This window comes from Cetorhinus maximus, chromosome X (assembly GCF_964194155.1).
Source record: "Cetorhinus maximus chromosome X, sCetMax3.hap1.1, whole genome shotgun sequence".
NCBI classification, from domain to species: Eukaryota; Metazoa; Chordata; class Chondrichthyes; order Lamniformes; family Cetorhinidae; genus Cetorhinus; species Cetorhinus maximus.
Genome location: NC_135917.1, coordinates 10,568,830 through 10,590,886, shown reverse-complemented (window position 1 = coordinate 10,590,886; position 22,057 = coordinate 10,568,830). Strand labels below are relative to the sequence as shown.

Sequence of the window (22,057 nt, the reverse complement as noted above, 5' to 3'; positions counted from 1 at the left end):
GATGGAGGTGGCAGAGACGGGGAACAGCAGAGGGGATAGGAGAGTGGGGGGAGCAGCAGAGAGGGGAGGAGTGGTGGGTGGAATGGCAGAGAGGGGGGAGTTTGGGGAGTGGTGGGTGGAGTGGCAGAGAGGGGGGAGTTTGGGGAGTGGTGGGTGGAGTGGCAGAGAGGGGGGAGTTTGGGGAGTGGTGGGTGGAGTGGCAGAGAGGGGGGAGTTTGGGGAGTGGTGGGTGGAATGGTAGAGAGGGGGGAGTTTGGGGAGTGGTGGGTGGAATGGTAGAGAGGGGGGAGTTTGGGGAGTGGTGGGTGGAATGGTAGAGAGGGGGGAGTTTGGGGAGTGGTGGGTGGAGTGGCAGAGAGGGGGGAGTTTGGGGAGTGGTGGGTGGAATGGTAGAGAGGGGGGAGTTTGGGGAGTGGTGGGTGGAATGGCAGAGAGGGGGGAGTTTGGGGAGTGGTGGGTGGAATGGTAGAGAGGGGGGAGTTTGGGGAGTGGTGGGTGGAATGGTAGAGAGGGGGTAGTTTGGGGAGTGGTGGGTGGAATGGCAGAGAGGGGGGAGTTTGGGGAGTGGTGGGTGGAGTGGTAGAGAGGGGGGAGTTTGGGGAGTGGTGGGTGGAATGGTAGAGAGGGGGTAGTTTGGGGAGTGGTGGGTGGAATGGCAGAGAGGGGGGAGTTTGGGGAGTGATGGGTGGAATGGCAGAGAGGGGGGAATGGGAACGGGGCAGTGGTGGGAAGGGAATGACAGAGAGGGGTCAGTGGTGGGGAGGGATCGGCAGAGGGGGTGGGGGAGCAGAGGGGGTGGGGGAGCAGAGGGGGGGTGGGGGAGCAGAGGGGGGGTGGGGGAGCAGAGGGGGGGTGGGGGAGCAGAGGGGGGGTGGGGGAGCAGAGGGGGGGTGGGGGAGCAGAGGGGGGGTGGGGGAGCAGAGGGGGGGTGGGGGAGCAGAGGGGGTGGGAGAGCAGAGGGGATGGGGGAGCTGAGGGGGTGGGGGAGAGGGAACATTATCCACCCACTGGGGTCTAGAAGCAAAGACCAGGTTTCATTCACATCCCATGAAAGAATAAAAGTAAAACAAACTCAAAGATAAAACTTCCCAAAAACCCATTTCTCACATTCGTATCCTGAATTGACCAGATGTGATTGGGGAATGGAAAAGAAGCTCATTTTCAGCAACAAACTATTTATTTTCCCAGCAGAGCCACTTAGGCACGCCCTGCGAGATCGCAGGAGATATGTAGAATGCACGGTCCCAATCCGGCTTTAACTTGAACAATAATTAAACAGAGACAGGAAGTTGGCCAGGACTCTTGGTAGAAATGACAGTGGATGGGGCAGATGGCACTCTGCACAGCCCTAGATCCAAAATAGCCAACAACACGAAGCCATTCTGTCAGCTCCTCAGTTTCTCTTTGCAAAATTAAATGGCTTTTAATCACCCATTGGTTCTCAGGTTGCTGTTTGCCGCTGATATGGATTTAAAGGGGCCACGCATGCATCTCTGAAGGCTGGATTTTATTCCCTGCGTGCAGGGTGTGATACAGGGCTCTGTGCGGAGTGCCAACCAACTATCCTGTGTGACACAGGTGCTGCTGCTTCCCACGAGCATTTAGCTCATGACCAGGTCATACATCAAGTCTCGACAAATAGAAAAGGCTCGCATTTCTGCAACCCACACTCGTGGCCCACAGGACCTCCCAAAGCACGGCCCAGCCAACAAGGTGCTTTTGGAATCACTGCTGTGATGCAGGGGATGCAGCTGCCGATGTTGCGCACAGCAAGCTCCCACGAGCAGCAATGTGATAATGACCGGATAATCTGCTTTCAGGTGATTTCGGCTGAGGGGCACCGGGGAGAACGCCCCAGCTTCTCTCCGAAATAGTTGCCGTGGGATCTTTTAAGTCCGCTCAAGACGGAAGACGGCTTCAGTTTAGTGCACCACCGGCAAGGTGATGGTGCAGCGCTCCCTCAGCACTGCGCTGGGAGTGTCAGCCTAGATTATCACAGAATCACACCGTGCAGAAGAGGCCCTTCGGCCCATCGAGTCTGCACCGACACGTGAGAAACACCTGACCTACCTACCTAATCCCATTTACCAGCACTTGGCCCATAGCCTTGAATGTTATGACGTGCCAAGTGCTCATCCAGGTACTTTTTAAAGGACGTGAGGCAACCCGCCTCCACCATCCTCCCAGGCAGTGCATTCCAGACCGTCACCACCCTCTGGGTAAAAAAAGCTTTTCCTCACATCCCCCCCTAAACCTCCTGCCCCTCACCTTGAACTTGTGTCCCCTCGTGACTGACCCTTCAACTAAGGGGAACAGCTGCTCCCTATCCACCCTGTCCATGCCCCTCATAATCTTGTACACCTCGATCAGGTGTCCCCTCAGTCTTCTCTGCTCCAACAAAAACAACCCAAGTCTATCCAACCTCTCTTCATAACTTAAATGTTTCATCCCAGGCAACATCCTGGTGAATCTCCTCTGCACCCCCTCCAGTGCAATCACATCCTTCCTATAATGTGGCGACCAGAACTGCACACAGTGCTCCAGCTGTGGCCTCACCAAGGTTCTATACAACTCCAACATGACCTCCCTACTTTTGTAATCTATGCCTCGATTGATAAAGGCAAATGTCCCAAATGCCTTTTTCACCACCCCACTATCATGCCCCTCCGCCTTCAGAGATCTATGGACACACACGCCAAGGTCCCTTTGCTCCTCAGAACTTCCTAGTGTCATGCCGTTCATTGAATACTTCCTTGTCAAATTACTTCTTTCAAAGTGCATCACCTCACACTTTTCAGGGTTAAATTCCATCTGCCACTTATCTGCCCATTTGACCATCCCGTCTATATCTTCCTGTAGCCCAAGACAACTCAACCTCAACTGTTAACCACCCGGCCAATCTTTGTGTCATCCACAAACTTACGAATCCTACCCTCGACGTAGTCATCTGTGTCGTTTATATAAATGACAAATAATAGGGGACCCAGCACAGATCCCTGTGGTACGCCACTGGACACTGGCTTCCAGTCACTAAAGCATCCTTCTGTCATCACCCTCTGTCTCCTACAACTAAACCAATTTTGAATCCACCTTATCAAATTACCCTGTATCCCATGTGCCTTTGCCTTCTTTATAAGTCTCCCATGTGGGCCCTTGTCAAAGGCTTTGCTGAAATCCATATAAACTACATCAACCACACTACCCTCATCTACACACCTGGTCACCTCCTCAAAAAATTAAATGAAATTTGTTAGGCATGATTAGGCAGGTTATGCACTACATGATCCTGGAATGGTGCGTGAACCCAGAACTGAGAGGTGAGAGTGATACCAGCTGAGCCACAGCTAACGCTATGAAGGTAAAAGGCATGAATCATGGAAGGTACTGTTAATCGAATCAGACAGCACAGAATCAAGACATTCGGCCCATCATGCATGTGCCAGCTCCTTGAAAAAAACTAGCCAATGAGTCCCATTCCCCTACCCTCCCCTCAAAGCATGACAAATGTTCTCCTTTTCATTTTCAAGACTGGAGAGGTTGGGACTGTTTTCCTTGGGGAAAAGAAGGCTGAGAGGAGACTTGATAGAGGGATTCAAGATCCTGAGGGGTATGGACAGGGTAAATAGTGAGAAGCTGTTCGCACTCAAGAAAGCATCAAGAACTAGAGGGCACAGATTCAAAATAATTGGCAAAAGGAGTAAATGTGATGTGAGGAACAATTTTTTCACCCAGAGGGTGGTTGGAGTCTGGAGTCTGGAATGAACTTCCTGAGAGGGTGGTGGAGGCAGGTTCGATCGAGGTATTCAAAAGGGAATTGGGTTGCTACCTGAAAAGAGAGACTGTGCAAGGTTATGGGAATAAGGAAGGGGAGTGGGACTAGGTGGGATGCTCTTTCAGAAAGCCAGAGCAGACTCAATGGGCCGAATGGCCTCCTTCTGCACTGTAAAAGATTCTGTGATTCAAGTAAATATCCAATTCCCTTTTGAAAATTACCACTGAATCTGTTTCCATCATGAATGGGAGATTGCTTACCACATTCATTCATTTAACATCCGTGTATTACAAAAGGCCTTAGTCCACTGACATAAAAGGGTCAACACCTCTATTAAAATAGCGGGCAATGGAATGTCAAGCAAGCATGTCAAGCGTCTGGCTGCTAATGTCAAGAGGAATTTCTAAGCTTAAATAATAAGCCTCTCCTGTCCATCTGTTTGTACAACTCTCTGTGTGATAGCAGCAAGTGTCTTTACTGAATTTGGCAAATAAATAAAAACTGGTTTTGGTGGTGCCCTGCTGTGCCGCCATGACTGGTATTAAAATGTATCGTCACACCATAAAAATATTCTCCGTTATTCACGCAAGATACTGTCCTGATTGAAACTCTTTGTCTCTTCTCCTTCGCTACAATAAAGAAACAGAGACTTGCACAGGATTGATTTTTGACTGTGCAATAGTCTAGAGCAGGTGACAGCAAATCTGCAGCCTGGTGATCAACAGATTTTTTTTAATTTCCATCGAGATCAAAGGAATCAGGAGAGCTATTACCCACTTTAAGACAGAAACAAAATCCTGCGGATGCAGGACACTTGAAAGAGAAACAGAAAATGCTGGAAATACTCAGCAGGTCAGGCAGTACCTGTGGAGAGAAACAGAGTTAACGTTTCAAGTCAATGACCTTTCATCAGAACTGGGAGAAGTTAGAGATGGAGCAGGTTTTGAGCAAGTACAGAGGCAGGGAAAGGAGGGAGGGAGGGGAAGGACAAAAGGGAAGGTCTGTGATTGGGTGGAGGGCAGGAGGGGAGAGTAAATGACAAAAGGGCTCATGGTGCAAAACAAAAGGGAGTGGTAATGGGACAAGTAAAGAAACAAAAGATGTGTCTGGAGGAGGTGTGAACAGCAAAATCATCTGGTGAATTCAAATTACAGGCAAGGGAAAGCTGAGGGTCATTCTTATGGACTGGTTGGAGGTGAACCCAAACTGCATTTGGTCTCCCCAGTGTAGAGGAGACCACACCGAATACAATAAACTGAATTGACAGGAAATTGAAATTGAAATTAAAATTAGGGGTCGCCCTTTTAGGACAGAGATGAGAAGAATTTTTTTCTATCAAAGGGTTGTGCGACTTTGGAACTCTCTGCCTCAGAAGGCAGTTGGGGGGGTCACTGAATATTTTTAAGGCAGATAGATTCTTATTAGGCAAGGGAATCAAAGGTTATCGGGGTTAGATGGGAATGTGGAATTCGAAACACAAACAGATCAGCCACGATCTTATTGAATGGCGGAGCAGGCTCGAGGGGCCGAATGGCCTACTCCTGCTCCTATTTCGAATGTCCGTATGTAAGTACGTGTCCCACAAAGTGGAGAGCTATCTCATAGAAATAAGCAGCACAGAGGGAGGTCAGTTGGCCCATCATGCACTTTGTATCCAATCCCCCTACTTATTCCCACAGCCCTGGAAATTTCACCTTGGCAAGTTTTTTTTTGAAAGTTATGATCGGATCTGCTTCCACCGCCCTTTCAGGCAGTGCGTTCCAGATCACAACAACTCGCCACATAAAAAAAATTTCTCCTCAGCTCTCCTCTGGCGATTTTGCTGATTATCTTCAACCCATGTCCTCTGGGTACTGACCCTCCCTTCAGTCCTCGCCTATGTTTAAAGAAGCTTTTTCTTGAATATGCTGAAAAAAAAAAGTTACCTCAGGCTGATAAATGTTTTGGTAGCTTCTAACTCACCCAAACTTCTCTCCCTCTTTTAAGGATCTCCTTCCCTCCCCTCATATAACCTGCCCTTCCCCAGCTGCAAGAGGTAAGGAGCCAGCCTCCACTCTGACCCTTACAATGGCTCCCCTGTCAAATAGACTGTGAACAACAGCAAACCAGGGTGACTTTCTGTAAATGTCTCCAGTAAGAGAAATAAGGAAGTGACCTCCACTCTGTGATAGCTATTCCATCGGGGGAATGTTTCTACTACATTACAAATAAAGAGCAATGTATCAGTTTCGACATGAGATAGTACTACAGCAATGCTGGGGGCCGCTGCAGCTGTGGATGTGATGTTGCAACAATGCCAGATGTTGAGGTGCAGATTCAAAATAAGAGACTTGGAAAATTGGATGCTTTTGTCATGAGAACAGATTCAGAGATAGAAGCAAAATACTGTGGAGGCTGGAAATCTGAAACAAAAACAGAAAATGCTGGAAAAACTCAGCATGTCTGACAGCTTCTGTGGAGAGAAAGACAGAGTTAACGTTTCGAGTCCCAGTAGTGTGTAGAATGAGGGGGGCCATAGGTACAAAGTTAAATGTGAGAGATTTGGAACGTGGGCTGCAGCGGTTTAAGAAGGCAGCTCACCACCACCTTCTCAAGGGGCAATTAGGGATGGGCAATAAATGCTGGCCCAGCCAGCGAAGCCCACAACCCTGTGAAAGAATTTTTAAAATCTCCTAAAATGCCTCTCGCAAACAAGTCTTCCTGATTCCTGTTCTTTGACGCGTAGGATTACTAACCGTTATCTTTCTATACTACAGTTAGTGAATTCCTCTGTCTATATTTATTACACCAACCACTTAACGGATACTTCAATCACTCGTACTTGATGCCTTCCCAGTTACTTATTTTCTTGCACAAGCATTTCCCACAGATAATACACAGGCTCAAAAAGCAGAGACAAGCCATGTTTTCTCCTGTGACACCCTGAAGCTGTCTTGTTTATCTTGGAAAGCCGATGGTTGGAAGACACAAGGAAGTTCGATTATTAACCCTGAACTCCCCAAGGTATCCAACTTGCAACTCTCCAGGATGTCCAACAGTCCTGACACCCCTTCCCACTGGAATGACCTCCCAGAATAACCTCATCGCCACCCCCAACCACCACTTTCAGATGCTTCCAGCAATACATCCATAAGAACATACGAATTAGGAGCAGAAGTAGGCCATTCAGCCCATCAAGCCTCCTCCGCTATTCAATAAAATCATGGCTGATCAGATTGTGGCCTCAACTGTATTTTCCTGTCCACCCCCGACATCCTTTGACTCCCTTGGCAATCAAGAATCTATCTACCTCTGCCTTAAAAATATTCAATGACCCTGTATCCACTGCTTTCTGGAGAAGAGAGGTCCACAGACTAATGACCCTCAGGGAAAAACATTCTCCTCATCTCAGTCTTAAATAGGAGACACTTTATTTTTAAACTGTGTCCCCTAGTTCTAGTCTCTCCCACAAGGGGAAACATCCTCTCAGCATCCACCCTGTCAAGTCCCCTCAGGGTCTTATATGTTTCAATCAGATCACCTCTCACTCTCCTAAACTCCAATGGACACAGGCCCAGCCTGTCCAACCTTTCCTCATCAGATAACCCCTTCATCCCAGGAAACAGTCGGGTGAACCTTCTCTAAACTGCTTCTAATGCATTTATCTCCTTTCTTAACTAAGGAGACCAAAACTGTGCACAGTATTCCAGATGTGGTTTCACCAACACCCTGTACAACTGTAGTAAAACATCCCTATCTTTATATTCCATTCCCCTTGCAATAAAAAACAACACTCCATTTGCTTTCTAATCACTTGCTGTCCCTGCGTACTAAGCACCCCTCCAACTCTCTCTTCCCTCCCCGCCCCAACTTCAGTTCATTCCTCTCTCCACATCCAGCATTGAGATGGACATCTCGTTGAAGACACCGCCTCAGTTCTGGTTACTTAGTTACATTCGCTGCAGTGTCTTGCTGCTTTGTACTTTTTTTAAAAAAAAATGTGTATATTGTGGTACGTGGACACTGCAGGTTATGTTTAACAGAGCCAGGCCACTAAAGTTAAACACTGCTCCTGGATATGAGATTGTCCAGTCAGTCATTCATTACCCACCCTCAGTCTACTTTGTCCCTTATTTCTATGTTATTTACACGCCCCCCCCCATCACTCCTGCATCACCTGCAAAGTTACAGTGTGGAGTAGGAGCAAATTCTTGGCCTGCGTCTCTCCAACCACCTCCCGCCCCCTGTGTCTCTATTTTTCTGACCTTCCTCAAATGCTTATCTGTCCTTCAGCCTTCAATTCCATTGAAGGGGCTCCCCATCCACCTCTGAAACATTGACTTGTCTTTGACCTGTACAGAGACTGACTTACCTGCTGCATATTTTGCACAATGTCAATTTTCAAGCATCTCCCGTGTGAAGTGCCTGGTGATGGCTTTCCACATAAAGGTGTAACAGGAGCACAAGTTGCCGTTTTACCTGAGCCATTATCGCCTTGCTGTTTGTGGGAGCTTGCTGTGCAGAAATTTCCTACATTACACCAGTGACTGCACTTCCAAAACACTTCACTGGCTGCGGTTGTGAATGGGGCGATAGAAATGCAAAACTTTCTTTTCCCCTCTTCTTCCTACTGTTAATCCTCTTCCCTTCAGTCTAGCACTAGCCAGCCAGAGGGGAAAGCAATGCGCTAAATTATTGTACCATCCAAAGCCCTTTGTAGTTTTGTTTTGGAAGCACTCAGTATAAGCTATACAATGATTACGCATGAAAGCCATTTCTACAACCCCTGAAGGGAGCTGCATTCTCAGGGAATGTAATGTGGAAAATCAAAGTTAATTGGAATGGCTGGAAAGTCATGGGCTTTTTGCCCATGATTTCTCACAATGCTCTCCCTGTGATTGCATCCCCCCCATCTCAACTAGAGGCACCATCAGGGAACAGGCCCAAAACAAGAAACAGCAAGTTCATCGCCTCCAAGCTTCTCTCTAATCCCTGCATCGCCTTGACTTGGACATATATTGTCTGCCCTTTATCATCGCTGGGTCAATTTCTTACAATTAGCGTCAGCCATGCCTCACTGATTTACTCTCGCCTCTGAGCCCAAAGGTTGTGGGTTCGCGTCCCACTTCAGAGACTTGAGCGCCTAATCTAGGCTGACACTCCCAGTGCCGCACAAAGGGAGTGCTGCACTGTCGCAGGTGCTGTCTTTCGAGTGAGACGCTAAACCGAGGCCGTGTCTGCACGTTTCGAAGAAGAGCAGGGAAGTTCCCCCCCTGGCGCCCTGGCCAATGTTTATCCCTCAACCAACATCAACGACAAACAGATCACCTGGTCATTGCCTTATTGCTGCTTGTGGGAGCTTGCTGTGCACAAAGTGCTTGCTGTGGTTCGTAGATCGCTACACTTCAAAAGTAGTTCTCGAAAGTTCCAAATACACACAGACAATAGCCAGTTCAACCTCACCACCACTCACGACCCCTCCCCTGCCTCTGTATTGTCAGACATCCAGCCCTGGGTGAGGTGAAATTTCCTCTAAATAAACTGGTTAACGCTGGCTTTGAATCCTGTTAGCTAACGACTAGTGCACGTCCTGATATCAGGCATTAAGGCCATCCCAAGTCAGGTGGTCCCTCTACTCTGTCCCAACAATGCACCTCAGCTCCCAGTCTCAGCAGAGTGTCAATCCCAATGTCAGCGAGAGACTTGCTATACCACACAATCTTGTGGCATTCCTTGAGGGAGAAATCGTGACTTTTGAGCGTGGATTTTCTGAGTCGAGGTGAACTACCTCTCCTGCTGCCAGTCTGTCGATAAACTCCAGGTGCATTGCTCCTGATTTTTCGTCAAAAGGATGGAAAAATCAGAGCAAACGACTCAGAAAACCTACCTCCTAGTGTCACACCTGAAGTATGTTTAGACTCTGAGTCCGCCTTCACTGGGAAGGGGATTATTGAGTTTTCTACATTATTCCAATTCTGGCCTCACGAGCATCTCCGATTTTAGTCACTCCACCATTGGTGGCCGTGCCTTCAGCTGCCTGGGGCCCTGAACTCTGGAATTCCCTCCCTACACCTCTCCACCTCTCTCTCTCCTCTTTAAAATACTCCTTAAAACCTACCTCTTTGTCCAAACTTTTGATCACCTTTCCTAATACCATTTGGTAATCACTCCTGCGAAGCACTTTAGGGCATTTTAACATTGTAAAGGTGCTATAAAAATGCAAGTCATGGAAGTTAGTGGAACACCAATACAGGCATTGGAGAGGGAAAACTTTCATCCCACCTGCATTAAAACCAGGGATCCAATGGTATATGGGAATAACACTAACTCACTGTACCACCCAGTCACATTCTTTAGAGATTCTACACTGGGATTTTATACAAGTATACAGCCAGCATGACTACAATAACAACAATCTGCATTTATGTAGCACCTTTAATGCAGTAAAAAAATGTCCCAAGACAATTCAGGGGAGCAATTATCACATAGAAATATGACACTGAGCCACATAAGGAGATATTAGGTCAGGTGACCAAAAGCTTGGCCAAAGAGGCAAGTTTTAAGGAGAACAAAAACAGAATTACCTGGAAAAACTCAGCAGGTCTGGCAGCATCGGTGGAGAAGAAATCAGTTAACGTTTCGAGTCTTCATGACCCTTCGGCAGAACTGAAGTTTTAAGGAGTGTCTTAAAGGAGGAAAGTGAGGTAGAGAGGTGGAGAGGTTTAGGGAGGGAATTCCAGAGCTTGAGGCCCAGGAAGCTGAAGGCACGGCCGCCAATGGTGGAGCGATTAAAACTGAGGATGCACAAAAGGCCAAAATTGAATTGGAAGAACATTACTGATCACACCTCCCCCAAGCTAAGCAATATTTTTTGACATACCGTTGTTGGAAAAAGCGTATGGCAACAGTTGGCATTTCAGCAGGTTCAGTGTGCCACAGTGCCAACATGGCAAACACTTCACATTGCCATTCGGGCCACTGTCCTTATAACTGATGCTCTGACGGCCAGCTTTGAGTCAATAATGGGGCCGGTCGACAAATTTGTAAAATAATGGCCACTGTGGCATTGCCACAAAGCCAGAGGATCGGTATGGTGACTGGGCTCGGTGGCTTGCTGGGAATATGTGAACGGGAGTTGTCAAGTTTGGCTGGTCTGAAGGATGGGCCGATGGATTCTGATCTGAAAACCCCATGGGGTATCTTCAATATCATTGTATCTTCAATACAATGGACCAGCCTCTGTACCCTCAATTTCCCCTACTCCTCTCCACACTATCTCTTACTGGGACTATGGTCCCATATGGTCCGGACACACCCTCTGGTGCCTCACCCAAACAGCCATTGAGCACAAGTGACCCTAGAGAGTGAGGGTCTGTGGGCTATTTGACCATGGAGGGCATCGCAGCTGGGTCTAGTGCCTGTCCTCACCTTCGCATTCACACAGGTAGGGAGGAATCACCGGATAGCGGATCAGGAGCGAAGGCTCTGGGTCCTCCACCACCTAACCTAGAGGTCCTGAGGCCAACCGCATCATTCCTTGCTGCTGCCCAGGCTGAGGTCAACAAACTTCGACGCAGGCCAGTAGTGGCGAAACCTTGTGGCATCCACGAGGCTCAGTTGCTGCATTGCCAAAGCACATTCATTCATCCACTCAGCGGTGAACCAGGACCAGTTAACCCGACAGTTGCCAACTCTGATCGGACAGACTCCTGGAGGACTCATCACAAGAGCTTCCATCTCCCACCACCCCACATGGACCTTTCCCTTCCCCTTCCAATCTTTCTATAATTAATAAAAGTGTTCAAATAATTTGGGGGGGGGGGGGACTTCAACGTCTCCCTGTGTCTTTTCTGCTGGAAATGGCTTGCAGCAGCGTCCAGGGGTGTGGTGGTGGTGGTGGGAGAAAATGCCCCTTTAATTCCGGGAGGGTTGGCAACCCCCAGTTTAACCCTTCCCTGCTCGGAACCGATCGGAAATTGCAACCCAGGGGAGGTCCGGCTGCCAAGAGAGAGCTCAGGGATAAAGGGGGGGGGGAAATCAATTGTTACCTACCCACTGCTGGCTGCTGGGCAGAGCAAAGGAGGTCAAGATATCTGCCATGGCTCCAAGCATCTGCTCTGCCCGGCCTGGGCTCCGCTGTGGGGCTTTCATATCGCGGGTGGGATGTTGACTGTCCCGCTGTGAGGGAGGAGGGGTGGGGGGAGAGGTGGGAGGAGGATGTCTCAGGATACTCCTGGCTTGAAACTGTTGGGTCTTTCAGTCTGCCAAAATAAAAAAAAAAGGTTCAAATCCCCTTTAAATCTCTTCTGGGGTCCTGAGTCCAATGTTCTGCTGCATTCCCAGCGATGCTCGATAATGGCAACAAGTCCAAGTAGGAGCAGCTCTCTTCAAACCCAAGTTCGAGATGCGATCCCCTTTAATGCTCCAAAGTCCTTCTTATGCAGGGAGGGAGGTGAGGAGGATGAGGGATTTGAACCATTGGTTTGTTGTTTAAGACAGTATTGGAACAGATCCTGGAGGGGGGGGATCAGAGGTGAATTACACACCCAGTCAGTATCATTGTGGGTCCCCCGGACTTGCAGCAGCCCCGGACTCTCTGCCTGCAGCCACCTTCCATATGTGTGTGCTGAACTTTTTGAGAAGACCCATATGTTTAGAGTGAGGTGCCGTAAATTTGCGTCTACAAGTCGCGATTCATATAGCGGCTGATGAGAAAGTGAACGGGTCGCGCAAGTAACTGACAAAAGCAATCTCCCGAGGCATTTGACATTGCAAATTCAGCAGGTGGTTTGCTTAAAAAGTGCATTTCCATAGCGCGTGAAGTACTTGACAGCCGCTGAAATACTTTTTCAGTGGCAGCCGCTGTTGTAATCTTAGAAACAGGGCAGTCCAATTTGTGCACAGCAAGCTCCCACAAACAGCAATGTGATCATGACCAGATCTAGTTTTTTTGGTGATGTTGATTGAGGGATAAATGTTGGTCAATACACCGGGGAGAACTCCTCTGCTCTTCAAAATAGTGCCAAGGGATAGTTTATATTCACCTCAGCAGGCAGCTGGTACCTCTGCTTCACACCCCACCTAAAAGATGGCACCTCAGTAAGTGCGGGTCTCCATCAGTAATGACCCTCCTACTGTGCATCACTCCCTCAGTACTGACCCTGCCACAGGTCATCACTCCCTCAGTACTGACCCTCCATCAGTGAGACTCTCACTCAGCACTGACCCTCTGATAGTGCAGCACTTCCTCAGCACTGACCCTCTGACAGTGCAGCACTCCCTCAGTACTGACCCTCTGACAGTGCAGCACTCCTTCAGTACTGACCCTCTGACAGTGCAGCACTCCCTCAGTACTGACCCTCTGACAGTGCATCACTCCCTCAGTACTGACCCTGCCACAGGTCATCACTCCCTCAGTACTGACCCTCCATCAGTGAGACTCTCACTCAGCACTGACCCTCTGATAGTGCAGCACTCCCTCAGCACTGACCCTCTGACAGTGCAGCACTCACTCAGCACTGACCATCTGACAGTGCAGCACTCCCTCAGTACTGACCCTCTGACAGTGCAGCACTCCCTCAGTACTGACCCTCTGACAGTGCAGCACTCCCTCAGTACTGACCCTCTGACAGTGCAGCACTCCCTCAGTACTGACCCTCTGACAGTGCAGCACTCCCTCAGTACTGACCCTCTGACAGTGCAGCACTCCCTCAGTACTGACCCTCTGACAGTGCAGCACTGCCTCAGCACTGAGCCTCCAACAGGGCAGCACTCCCTCAGTAATGACCCTCCGACAGTGCAGCACGCCCTCAGTACTGACCCTCCGACAGTGCAGCACACCCTCAGTACTGATCCTCTGACAGTGCAGCACACCCTCAGTACTGACCCTCCGACAGTGCAGCATTCCCTCAGTACTGACCCTCTGACGGTGCAGCACTCCCTCAGTATTGACCCTCCAACAGTGCAGCACTCCCTCAGTACTGACCCTCCGACAGTGCAGCCCATCCTCTGTACTGACAGTCCAACAGTGCAATAATCTCTCAGTACAGACCGTCTGACAGTACAGCACACCCTTAGTACTGACCCTCTGACAGTGCACCACACCCTTAGTACTGACCCTCTGAGAGTGCAGCACTCCCTCAGTACTCACCCTCTGACAGTGCAGCATATGCTCAGTACTGACCCTCCGACAGTGCGGCACTCCCTCAGTACTGACCCTCCGACAGTGCAGCACTCCCTCAGTACTGACCCTCCCAACAGTGCAGCACACCCTCAGTACTGACCCTCCAACAGTGCATCACTCCCTCAGTACTGACCCTCCGACAGTGCAGCATTCCCTCAGTACTGACCCTCTGACAGTGTAGCACTCCCTCAGTACTGACAGTCCAACAGTGCAATAATCTCTCAGTACAGACCGTCTGACAGTACAGCACACCCTTAGTACTGACCCTCTGAGAGTGCAGCACTCCCTCAGTACTCACCCTCTGACAGTGCAGCATATGCTCAGTACTGACCCTCCGACAATGCAGCACTCCATCAAAACTGACCCGCTGACAGTGCCGAGCTCCCTCAGTACTGACCCTCCAACAGTGCAGTGCTCCCTCAGTACTGACCCTCCGACAGTGCAGCACTCCCTCAGTACTGACCCTCTGACAGTAGAGCATTCCCTCGGTACTGAACGTCCAACAGTGTGGCGCTCCCTCAATACTGACCCTTTCACAATGCAGCACACCTTTAGTGCTGACACTCCGACAGTGCGGCGCTCCCTCAGTACTGACCGTCCGAACAGTGCAGCACACCCTCAGTACTGACCCTCCAACAGTGCATCACTCCCTCAGTACTGACCCTCTGACAGTGCAGCATTCCCTCAGTACTGACCCTCTGACAGTGTAGCACTCCCTCAGTACTGACAGTCCAACAGTGCAATAATCTCTCAGTACAGACCGTCTGACAGTACAGCACACCCTTAGTACTGACCCTCTGAGAGTGCAGCACTCTCTCAGTACTCACCCTCTGACAGTGCAGCATATGCTCAGTACTGACCCTCCGACAATGCAGCACTCCATCAAAACTGACCCGCTGACAGTGCCGAGCTCCCTCAGTACTGACCCTCTGACAGTAGAGCATTCCCTCGGTACTGAACGTCCAACAGTGTGGCGCTCCCTCAATACTGACCCTTTCACAATGCAGCACACCTTTAGTGCTGACACTCCGACAGTGCGGCGCTCCCTCAGTACTGACCCTCCGACAGTGCATCATTCCCTCAGTACTGACCCTCTGACAGTGCGGCACTTCCTCAGTACTGACCCTCTGACAGTGCGGCACTCCCTCAGTACTGACCCTCTGACAGTGCATCACTCCCTCAGTACTGACCCTCCGACAGTGCGGCACTTCCTCAGTACTGACCCTCTGACAGTGCGGCACTCCCTCAGTACTGACCCTCCGACAGTGCATCACTCCCTCAGTACTGACCCTCCGACAGTGCGGCACTTCCTCAGTACTGACCCTCCGACAGTGCGGCACTCCCTCAGTACTGACCCTCTGACAGTACGGCACTCCCTCAGTACTGACCCTCTGACAGTGCGGCACTCCCTCAGTACTGAAACTCTGACAGTGCGGCACTCCCTCAGTACTGACCCTCTGACAGTGCGGCACTCCCTCAGTACTGACCCTCTGACAGTGCAGCACTCCCTCAGTACTGACCCTCTGACAGTGCAGCACTCCCTCAGTACTGACCGCTTTTGATTATGTGCTCAAATCCTGGATGGAGGAAAGGCATCACAACCTTTTGACTCAGAGAAAAGAATGTTACCAAGTGAGGCAGATGGCAAAGACATAAAAGGAGTGGTATGAGATTTTTTAACATTTTCTCTGTGGGCGATGGTGGCAATGCCACATTTAATGCCCATCCCCAGTTGCCCACAAAGGTGGGGCTGGGCCTTCCCCTTGAGCCATATGTTGATGGTGACGGGTGGGGAGTTCCAAGATGTCTGTCCAGTGGAAGAACAGCGATCCAGGTCTGTGTCAGTACTGTTGATGTGGCTTTTAGTTCAAAATTTGTGTGGCCAGTACAAACATACGAATTAGGAGCGGGAGTAGGCCACTTGGCCCTTCCTGACTTTTGCCCCCAGAACACCTGGGCCCCAGGATGGAAAGGTCAGGGACAAGAGAACATAGGCCCTTTAAGCCTTTAGACCTCCAGGGCTTCCACCAAGGGGGCGGAGCATGGCCTGCCCCTGCAATCATGTTGTCATGGAAATGAAGTAGGAGGGGCCTGAACATCAAGCTTTAATTTCCATTCCTCGCAACCTAGTCGCACCCATTTGTAGCGGTGCCCCCAGGAAGTTGGTGGTTGGTCTTCTGCTCGAATGCCACTTAGATCAGAGGGAAGTGAGCTACATGGGAGGCCTACATGGCTAAGGGGATCCAAAAGGTAGGCCTAGCTTTTTTTGCTCGGTGGCCCACCAGATTCTTAGTTTGTCAGGCCTTCTGGCTGCTTTGGGGCATCTGGAGGTCGCAAAGGTGCTATATAAATGCAATTTTTCCGTTCGTTCTTTTACCCAGCTTAGTGCCAGCTTGCCTCTAGTTGTTCACTTGCCTTTCAGTAAGGAGGTGGCTGGTGCCAGTCCCACTCCAGGGTTTGATGATATAATCTCGGTCGATGTTCTAGTGTGAGGCTGTAAACTAAGTGTCTGCTTGCTCAGGTTAGCTGCTAATGCTTCCATAGGGGGTTGCCAACCCTCCAGGACTGGCCTGGAGTCCCCAGGGGTTGAAGATCAATCTCCAGGACACGGCTGTGTGCAACCCTGGAGAAAAATCATCGGGACGTTAAGATTGTTTTCTTTGTCGCACTTTCTTCGAACATTTCTCAGTACCAGGTATAAAAAGATTGAAAATGGGGGATAAAAGGCTGTTTGGCTGACTGTCAAGCGTCACCCAATTGGGTAATGAGTCTTTTTGCTTTCCAATTGGTGGAGGAAGGCAGCGAGTCACAAGGTTGGATGTGTTGGCCGACTAATGGGACAAGTCATGTGATGGAACCTCCAGGAATACACTTAATCACAGCTGGCAATCCTATCATCCAAGGCGATATTGGAAGAAGAGGGTGGAATCTCCTGGTGTGCCTGTCTTCATGAAAGACAACCACCTTATCACCTTAATTGCTCCTTTTTGAACCTTGCTCTGCACAATGTGGCTGCCATGTCTAGAGAACAACACTGACGGCAAATTATCAGTATCATTTTGGCTACTGAGGCACTCTGGGAGCTTCTGAGGATGTGAATGGTTCTAAATAAATGCAAGCTCCTTTTCTTAATCCAGTTTGTAAGACGCGTACTTCACACACTGTGTTTGCACCCTGACCGTTACTCCACCCCCAGTATCACCTCCTTGGCTACAGATTGTTGGAGGTGTTTCCGAGGGGAAATTAAGAATTATGTTCGTACAGCACTTTCTCTTTTCCCCACCCAGGAATCTGGTATAACGTTCATTGCTGCTGTTATCGTTCTCCATTCTTCCTGCAAGTGGTCCTTTTGACTGGGAAAAGAGCACTTTGTGTGCGGGAAGTCCACGTTTAGATTTGTTCTGCTTTCAATCTGATAGTTTGCGTGCGTCTTGTGTGAAAATCCTGAGGCTTGTATTGCCCAGCCACTCGATGGGAGGAGAGCAGTAGCACAAAGTAAACATCCACAATAGGCCCCAGTGTGTGGCCCTGTCTACTTCTGTCAGTCATTTTCTGTGTTTCCTGCAGGGAAAATGAACGCAAATCGGCCCCGTCCTATTTTTGTTTTGTGGTGTAAATGTCAACCGTGGCTCTGTAGGGGGGTGGCCGCGCCTGTCTCGGGGTCCGAAGGTCGTGGGGGGTCACGCTCCCACTCCCGGGGCTGGAGCACAGAATTTCGGCTGACGCGCCGTTGCCGACCGAGGGAGTGCAGCGCTGTCAGAGGTGCCGCCTTTCAAAGGCGACGTCTCGTTTGCCCTCCCGGCGGATCCCGTGGAACCACTCGGACGAGGAGCAGGGCGTTTCCCCTCGGGGTCCCTGCCCAATTGTTATCCCTCGACCAACATGGCGGATCACTAGGCGCATCGTCACATTGCTGCTTGTGGGATCTTGCTGTGTGCGCACTGGCTACATTTTGCTTCCAAAGCATTTCATTGGCTGTAAAAGTCCTGGCGACATCCTGAGGAGACGAAAGGCAAGCTTTTGGAAAACAATAACATTTGCCAGCGTCTTTAACCTAAGTCCCAAGGCGCTTTGCAGCAAGGCCGGCATTTATTGTCCACCCCTAATTGCCCTTGTGAAGAGCAGCCATGTCCCTAATGAGTGCATCACCGTGAGATTGAAGACCATAAGACATAGGAGCAGAAATTAGGCCATTCGGCCCATCGAGTCTGCTCCGCCATTCAATCATGGCTGATAAGTTTCTCAACCCCATTCTCCCGCCTTCGCCCCGTAACCTTTGATCCCCTTACCAATCAAGAACCTATCTATCTCGGTCTTAAATACACTCAATGTCCTGGCCTCCACAGCCTTCTGTGGCAATGAATTCCATAGATTCACCACTCTCTGGCTAAAGAAGTTTCTCCTCATCTCTGTTCTAAAAGGTCTTCCCTTTACTCTGAGGTTGTGCCCTCGGGTCCTAGTCTCTCCTACTAATGGAAACATCTTCCCCACGTCCACTCTATCCAGGCCTTTCAGTATTCTGTAAGTTTCAATCAGATCCCCCCTCATCCTTCTAAACTCCATCGAGTATAGACCCAGAGTCCTCAAACGTTCCTCATACGTTAAGCCTTTCATTCCTGGGATCGTTCTCGTGAACCTCCTCTGCCAACACATCCTTCTTGAGATACGGGGCCCTGGAGAGGGTCCAGAGGAGGTTCACGAGAACGATCCAGATTGTGGTCCTCCTATCTTGCCTTAGGGTCACTACCTCACCTGGGCAAGAAACGTGTCTGTTCTTCTCAGTATGTTTCCCGCCCTCCAGAACAGGCATTGCAGAGAATAGGCTTGTGTTTCTTTGAACTGTGACAACTGAGGAGCGCTCGATCGAGACGTCAGCGGGATAGATATAAAGGACGTATTTCCTCTGGTGGAAGAGCCCAGTACAAAGGTGACATAACCTTAAAAGTCAGGCTTTTAGGCTCAAGGACAATATTAGACTGCACATCTTCACACAAAATTCGGATACTCTCCCCTACCGAAGGACTGTGGATGCTCAGGGTTAGTTAGATAGGTGATGAGAGAAAAGGTTAGCAGGAGAATCGGAGGGAACTTGGCCAATCTGTTTGGCCACCTCGCGAATGCATCTCCCTTGGCCATCAAGTCCTGGAGTGGGACCTGAACCCGGAGCTTTGGCCTGAGAGGCAGGGACGCTACCCAACTATCATTTTTAAATTGACATAACAGTCTTGCTTACTTGCCAAAATTCTGCATTTTTTTTTCAAACTTCAAATCTGTTTACGGGGTAGACGGGGAAGTGGAGTTGAGACCACAACCAGATCAGCCATGATCTTATTGAATGGCAGAACAGGCTCGAGGGGCTGAATGGCCTACTCCTGCTCCCAAGTCCTATGGGTTGAGGTGCAGATGTAGTCATGATCTAATTGTCCGGCAGAGCAGGTTCAGGGGGCCTCCTCCTTCTGTTCCCAATATTCTTGTGCCCCCCCAAAGCAAGACTGCAGACAGAAAACTGTAGATTTAGTGGAGGGTTTTCACAGCCTTTATGGACGCTAGGACAGCATTGCCTCCATTGCTAGATGTTCCTCTTTGTTAAGAAGAGAGAACTGAAGGAAAGACAAATACCCTCAGGCTTCTATGCAGTGGATGTTGTTTTCCAGCTTGAAACATTTTATTCTCACTGTGCGATCTCCAGCAAACTGGGCTGCTGTGTACAGTTTTGGCCTCCTTACCCAAGGAAAGATATACTTGGCCCTCGAGAGAGTGCAGCCAAGAATCGCCAGACTAATCCCTGGGATGGTGGAGGAGAGATCGAGGAGACTGGGCCAGTGTTCTCTCGAGTTTCGAAGAATGAGAGGTGATCTCGTTGGAGCGTACAAAACTCTCACAGGGCGTGACAGGGCGGATGCAGGAAGGATATTTCCCCCTTGGCTGTGGCCCTAGAACTAGGGGGACACAGTCTCGGAATAAAGGGCAGGCCATTTAGGACGGAGATGAGGAGGAATTTCCTCACTCAGAGGGTGGTGAGTCTTTGGAATTCTCTACGCCGGAGAGGCTCAGTCACTGAGTATGTTCAAGAGAGGGATCGACAGATTTCTAGATATGAAACATATCCAGGGATATGGGGATAGTGCCGGATAATGACATTGAGGTAGAAAATCAGCCATGATCTAGTTGAATGGCGGAACAGACTCGAGGGGCTGAATGGCCTACCCCCTGCTCCTATTTCCTAATTAGAATTAATGATCAAAACTACCACAAAGCCTCCCAATAAAGGCACAGGGGTTGTGGGGAAGGCAAGGAAATGAGACACCCAATCATCACCCAGTAGTAGCGAGTGGTGGAAAGCGCCCGCACGTGGGTGTCAGGTGAGGAGAGGATCCGGGGGTTGGTTATGATGCCAGCCTCACCACGGACGAGTAAGCCACGGGCACTCAGCCAAGAAGCTTATGGGCACCTGGACGTGGGCAGCAGGGTTGGAATCGTATCTGATTGACAATGGCCTCATGCTAGACGGGAGGGTACGAGGGAAGAGGGTGGTGATAGGGAAAATGAAGGCAGGTTACTCCTTTAAGAAAATCATCATTTTAAAAAAAATATAAAGTGCATGAGGTTGCTGCAGCTTGTAGACGGAACATTACAGTAAAATCAAAACCGCAAACATTCCCCTTCGCAGTAAACCCCATCACTCCACCCTCTTCCCCCATCAGAAAGTTTCCACATCCAAATTTAAAAAATCCGTTTCCAGCGCTGGGACCTGTCTGTAGAGTGGGAGGAATTTGGAGAAAAACAAACAGTTATCGTTCCTGCTGGGCTGGAATTATTCAGCCACAGCCCTGTGTGTTTCCTTGTGTTCGCTGGCTTTCTGTGTAAATAACTGATAAAGCCAGGCTGAACATTCTTAAAAATCCTCAACTTGCCACAAGCATCAAAACTGACAGAAGCCTTTTGAGACTCACTTAAAATATGATTCCACTGGACTTGAGGTGCTACCCAGAATATTCAAAGGGAATATGATGCAGCTCTGTCGCACTCTCCTCGATTATTTCATGATGTTTCAGAAAGTCGCAGCCTGCCCTTGCAGGGTAATGCCGTCTCCCAGAATGGCATTGGGCCACACAAAGCCACCTGGATACCAGGGACATAACAGTGGTCCCAAAACCCATGCTTGCTCCACATATTCCTTGTCACTCCTGCCCCCATGGTATTCAATGCCCGATGTCGCTTCTGGTGGGAAATCTCGGAAGTGCCCACTGCCGCTCCAGACTTGCACCTGCCCTGCCTAGCACCTTAGCCGAAATCCTGATGGCATTTGCATGTGTGTGGATACTGGGTGGTGCACACCTGTAATCCCCGTGGCCAAAGTTCTCTCCTGGGGGTGGAGGGATGCGGACTTCCAACCAGAGGGAACATTGAATTTAACACCTGCTTATATTTCTCTCCCTCAGGCAGGCAAGGGTCTGGAGGTGAAATGAAGGGTGCACCACACGTGTCCTTGCACACTGTAAGGTGCATCACATCTATCCTTGCACACAGCAAAGTGTATCACACATGTCCTTGCACACAGTAAAGTGTATCACACATGTCCTTGCACACTGTAAGGAACATCACACATGTCCTTGCACACAGCAAAGAACATCACACATGTCTTTGCACACAGTAAAGAACATCACACATGTCCTTGCACAGTAAAGTGTATCACACATGTCCTTGCACAGTAAAGTGTATCACACATGTCCTTGCACAGTAAAGTGTATCACACATGTCCTTGCACACAGTAAAGAACATCACACATGTCCTTGCACACAGTAAAGTGTATCACACATGTCCTTGCACACAGTAAAGAACATCACACATGTCCTTGCACAGTAAAGTGTATCACACATGTCCTTGCACAGTAAAGTGTATCACACATGTCCTTGCACACAGTAAAGAACATCACACACATCCTTGCACACAATAAACAACATCACACACGTCCTTGCACACAGTAAAGTGTATCACACATGTCCTTGCACAGTAAACAACAACACACACGTCCTTGCACACAGTAAAGTGTATCACACACGTCCTTGCACACAGTAAAGTGTATCACACATGTCCTTGCACACAGTAAAGTGTATCACACA

At 49.5% G+C, this 22,057-nt stretch overlaps 1 protein-coding gene across 4 annotated transcripts in view; it reads right to left on the bottom strand.

Annotated features, from left to right (window-relative positions):
• Positions 1-11,940, bottom strand: part of LOC144672737 (rho guanine nucleotide exchange factor 25-like) — a 327,184-nt gene extending 315,244 nt beyond the window's left edge. For all 4 annotated transcript variants that reach the window (XM_078534695.1, XM_078534698.1, XM_078534696.1 and 1 more), the window contains exon 1: positions 11,804-11,940. In XM_078534695.1, the coding sequence (XP_078390821.1) occupies positions 11,804-11,902 (99 nt within the window). In that variant the 5' untranslated portion in view covers positions 11,903-11,940. The remainder of the gene's footprint in view (positions 1-11,803) is intronic.
• Between the last annotated feature and the right edge of the window lie 10,117 nt (positions 11,941-22,057).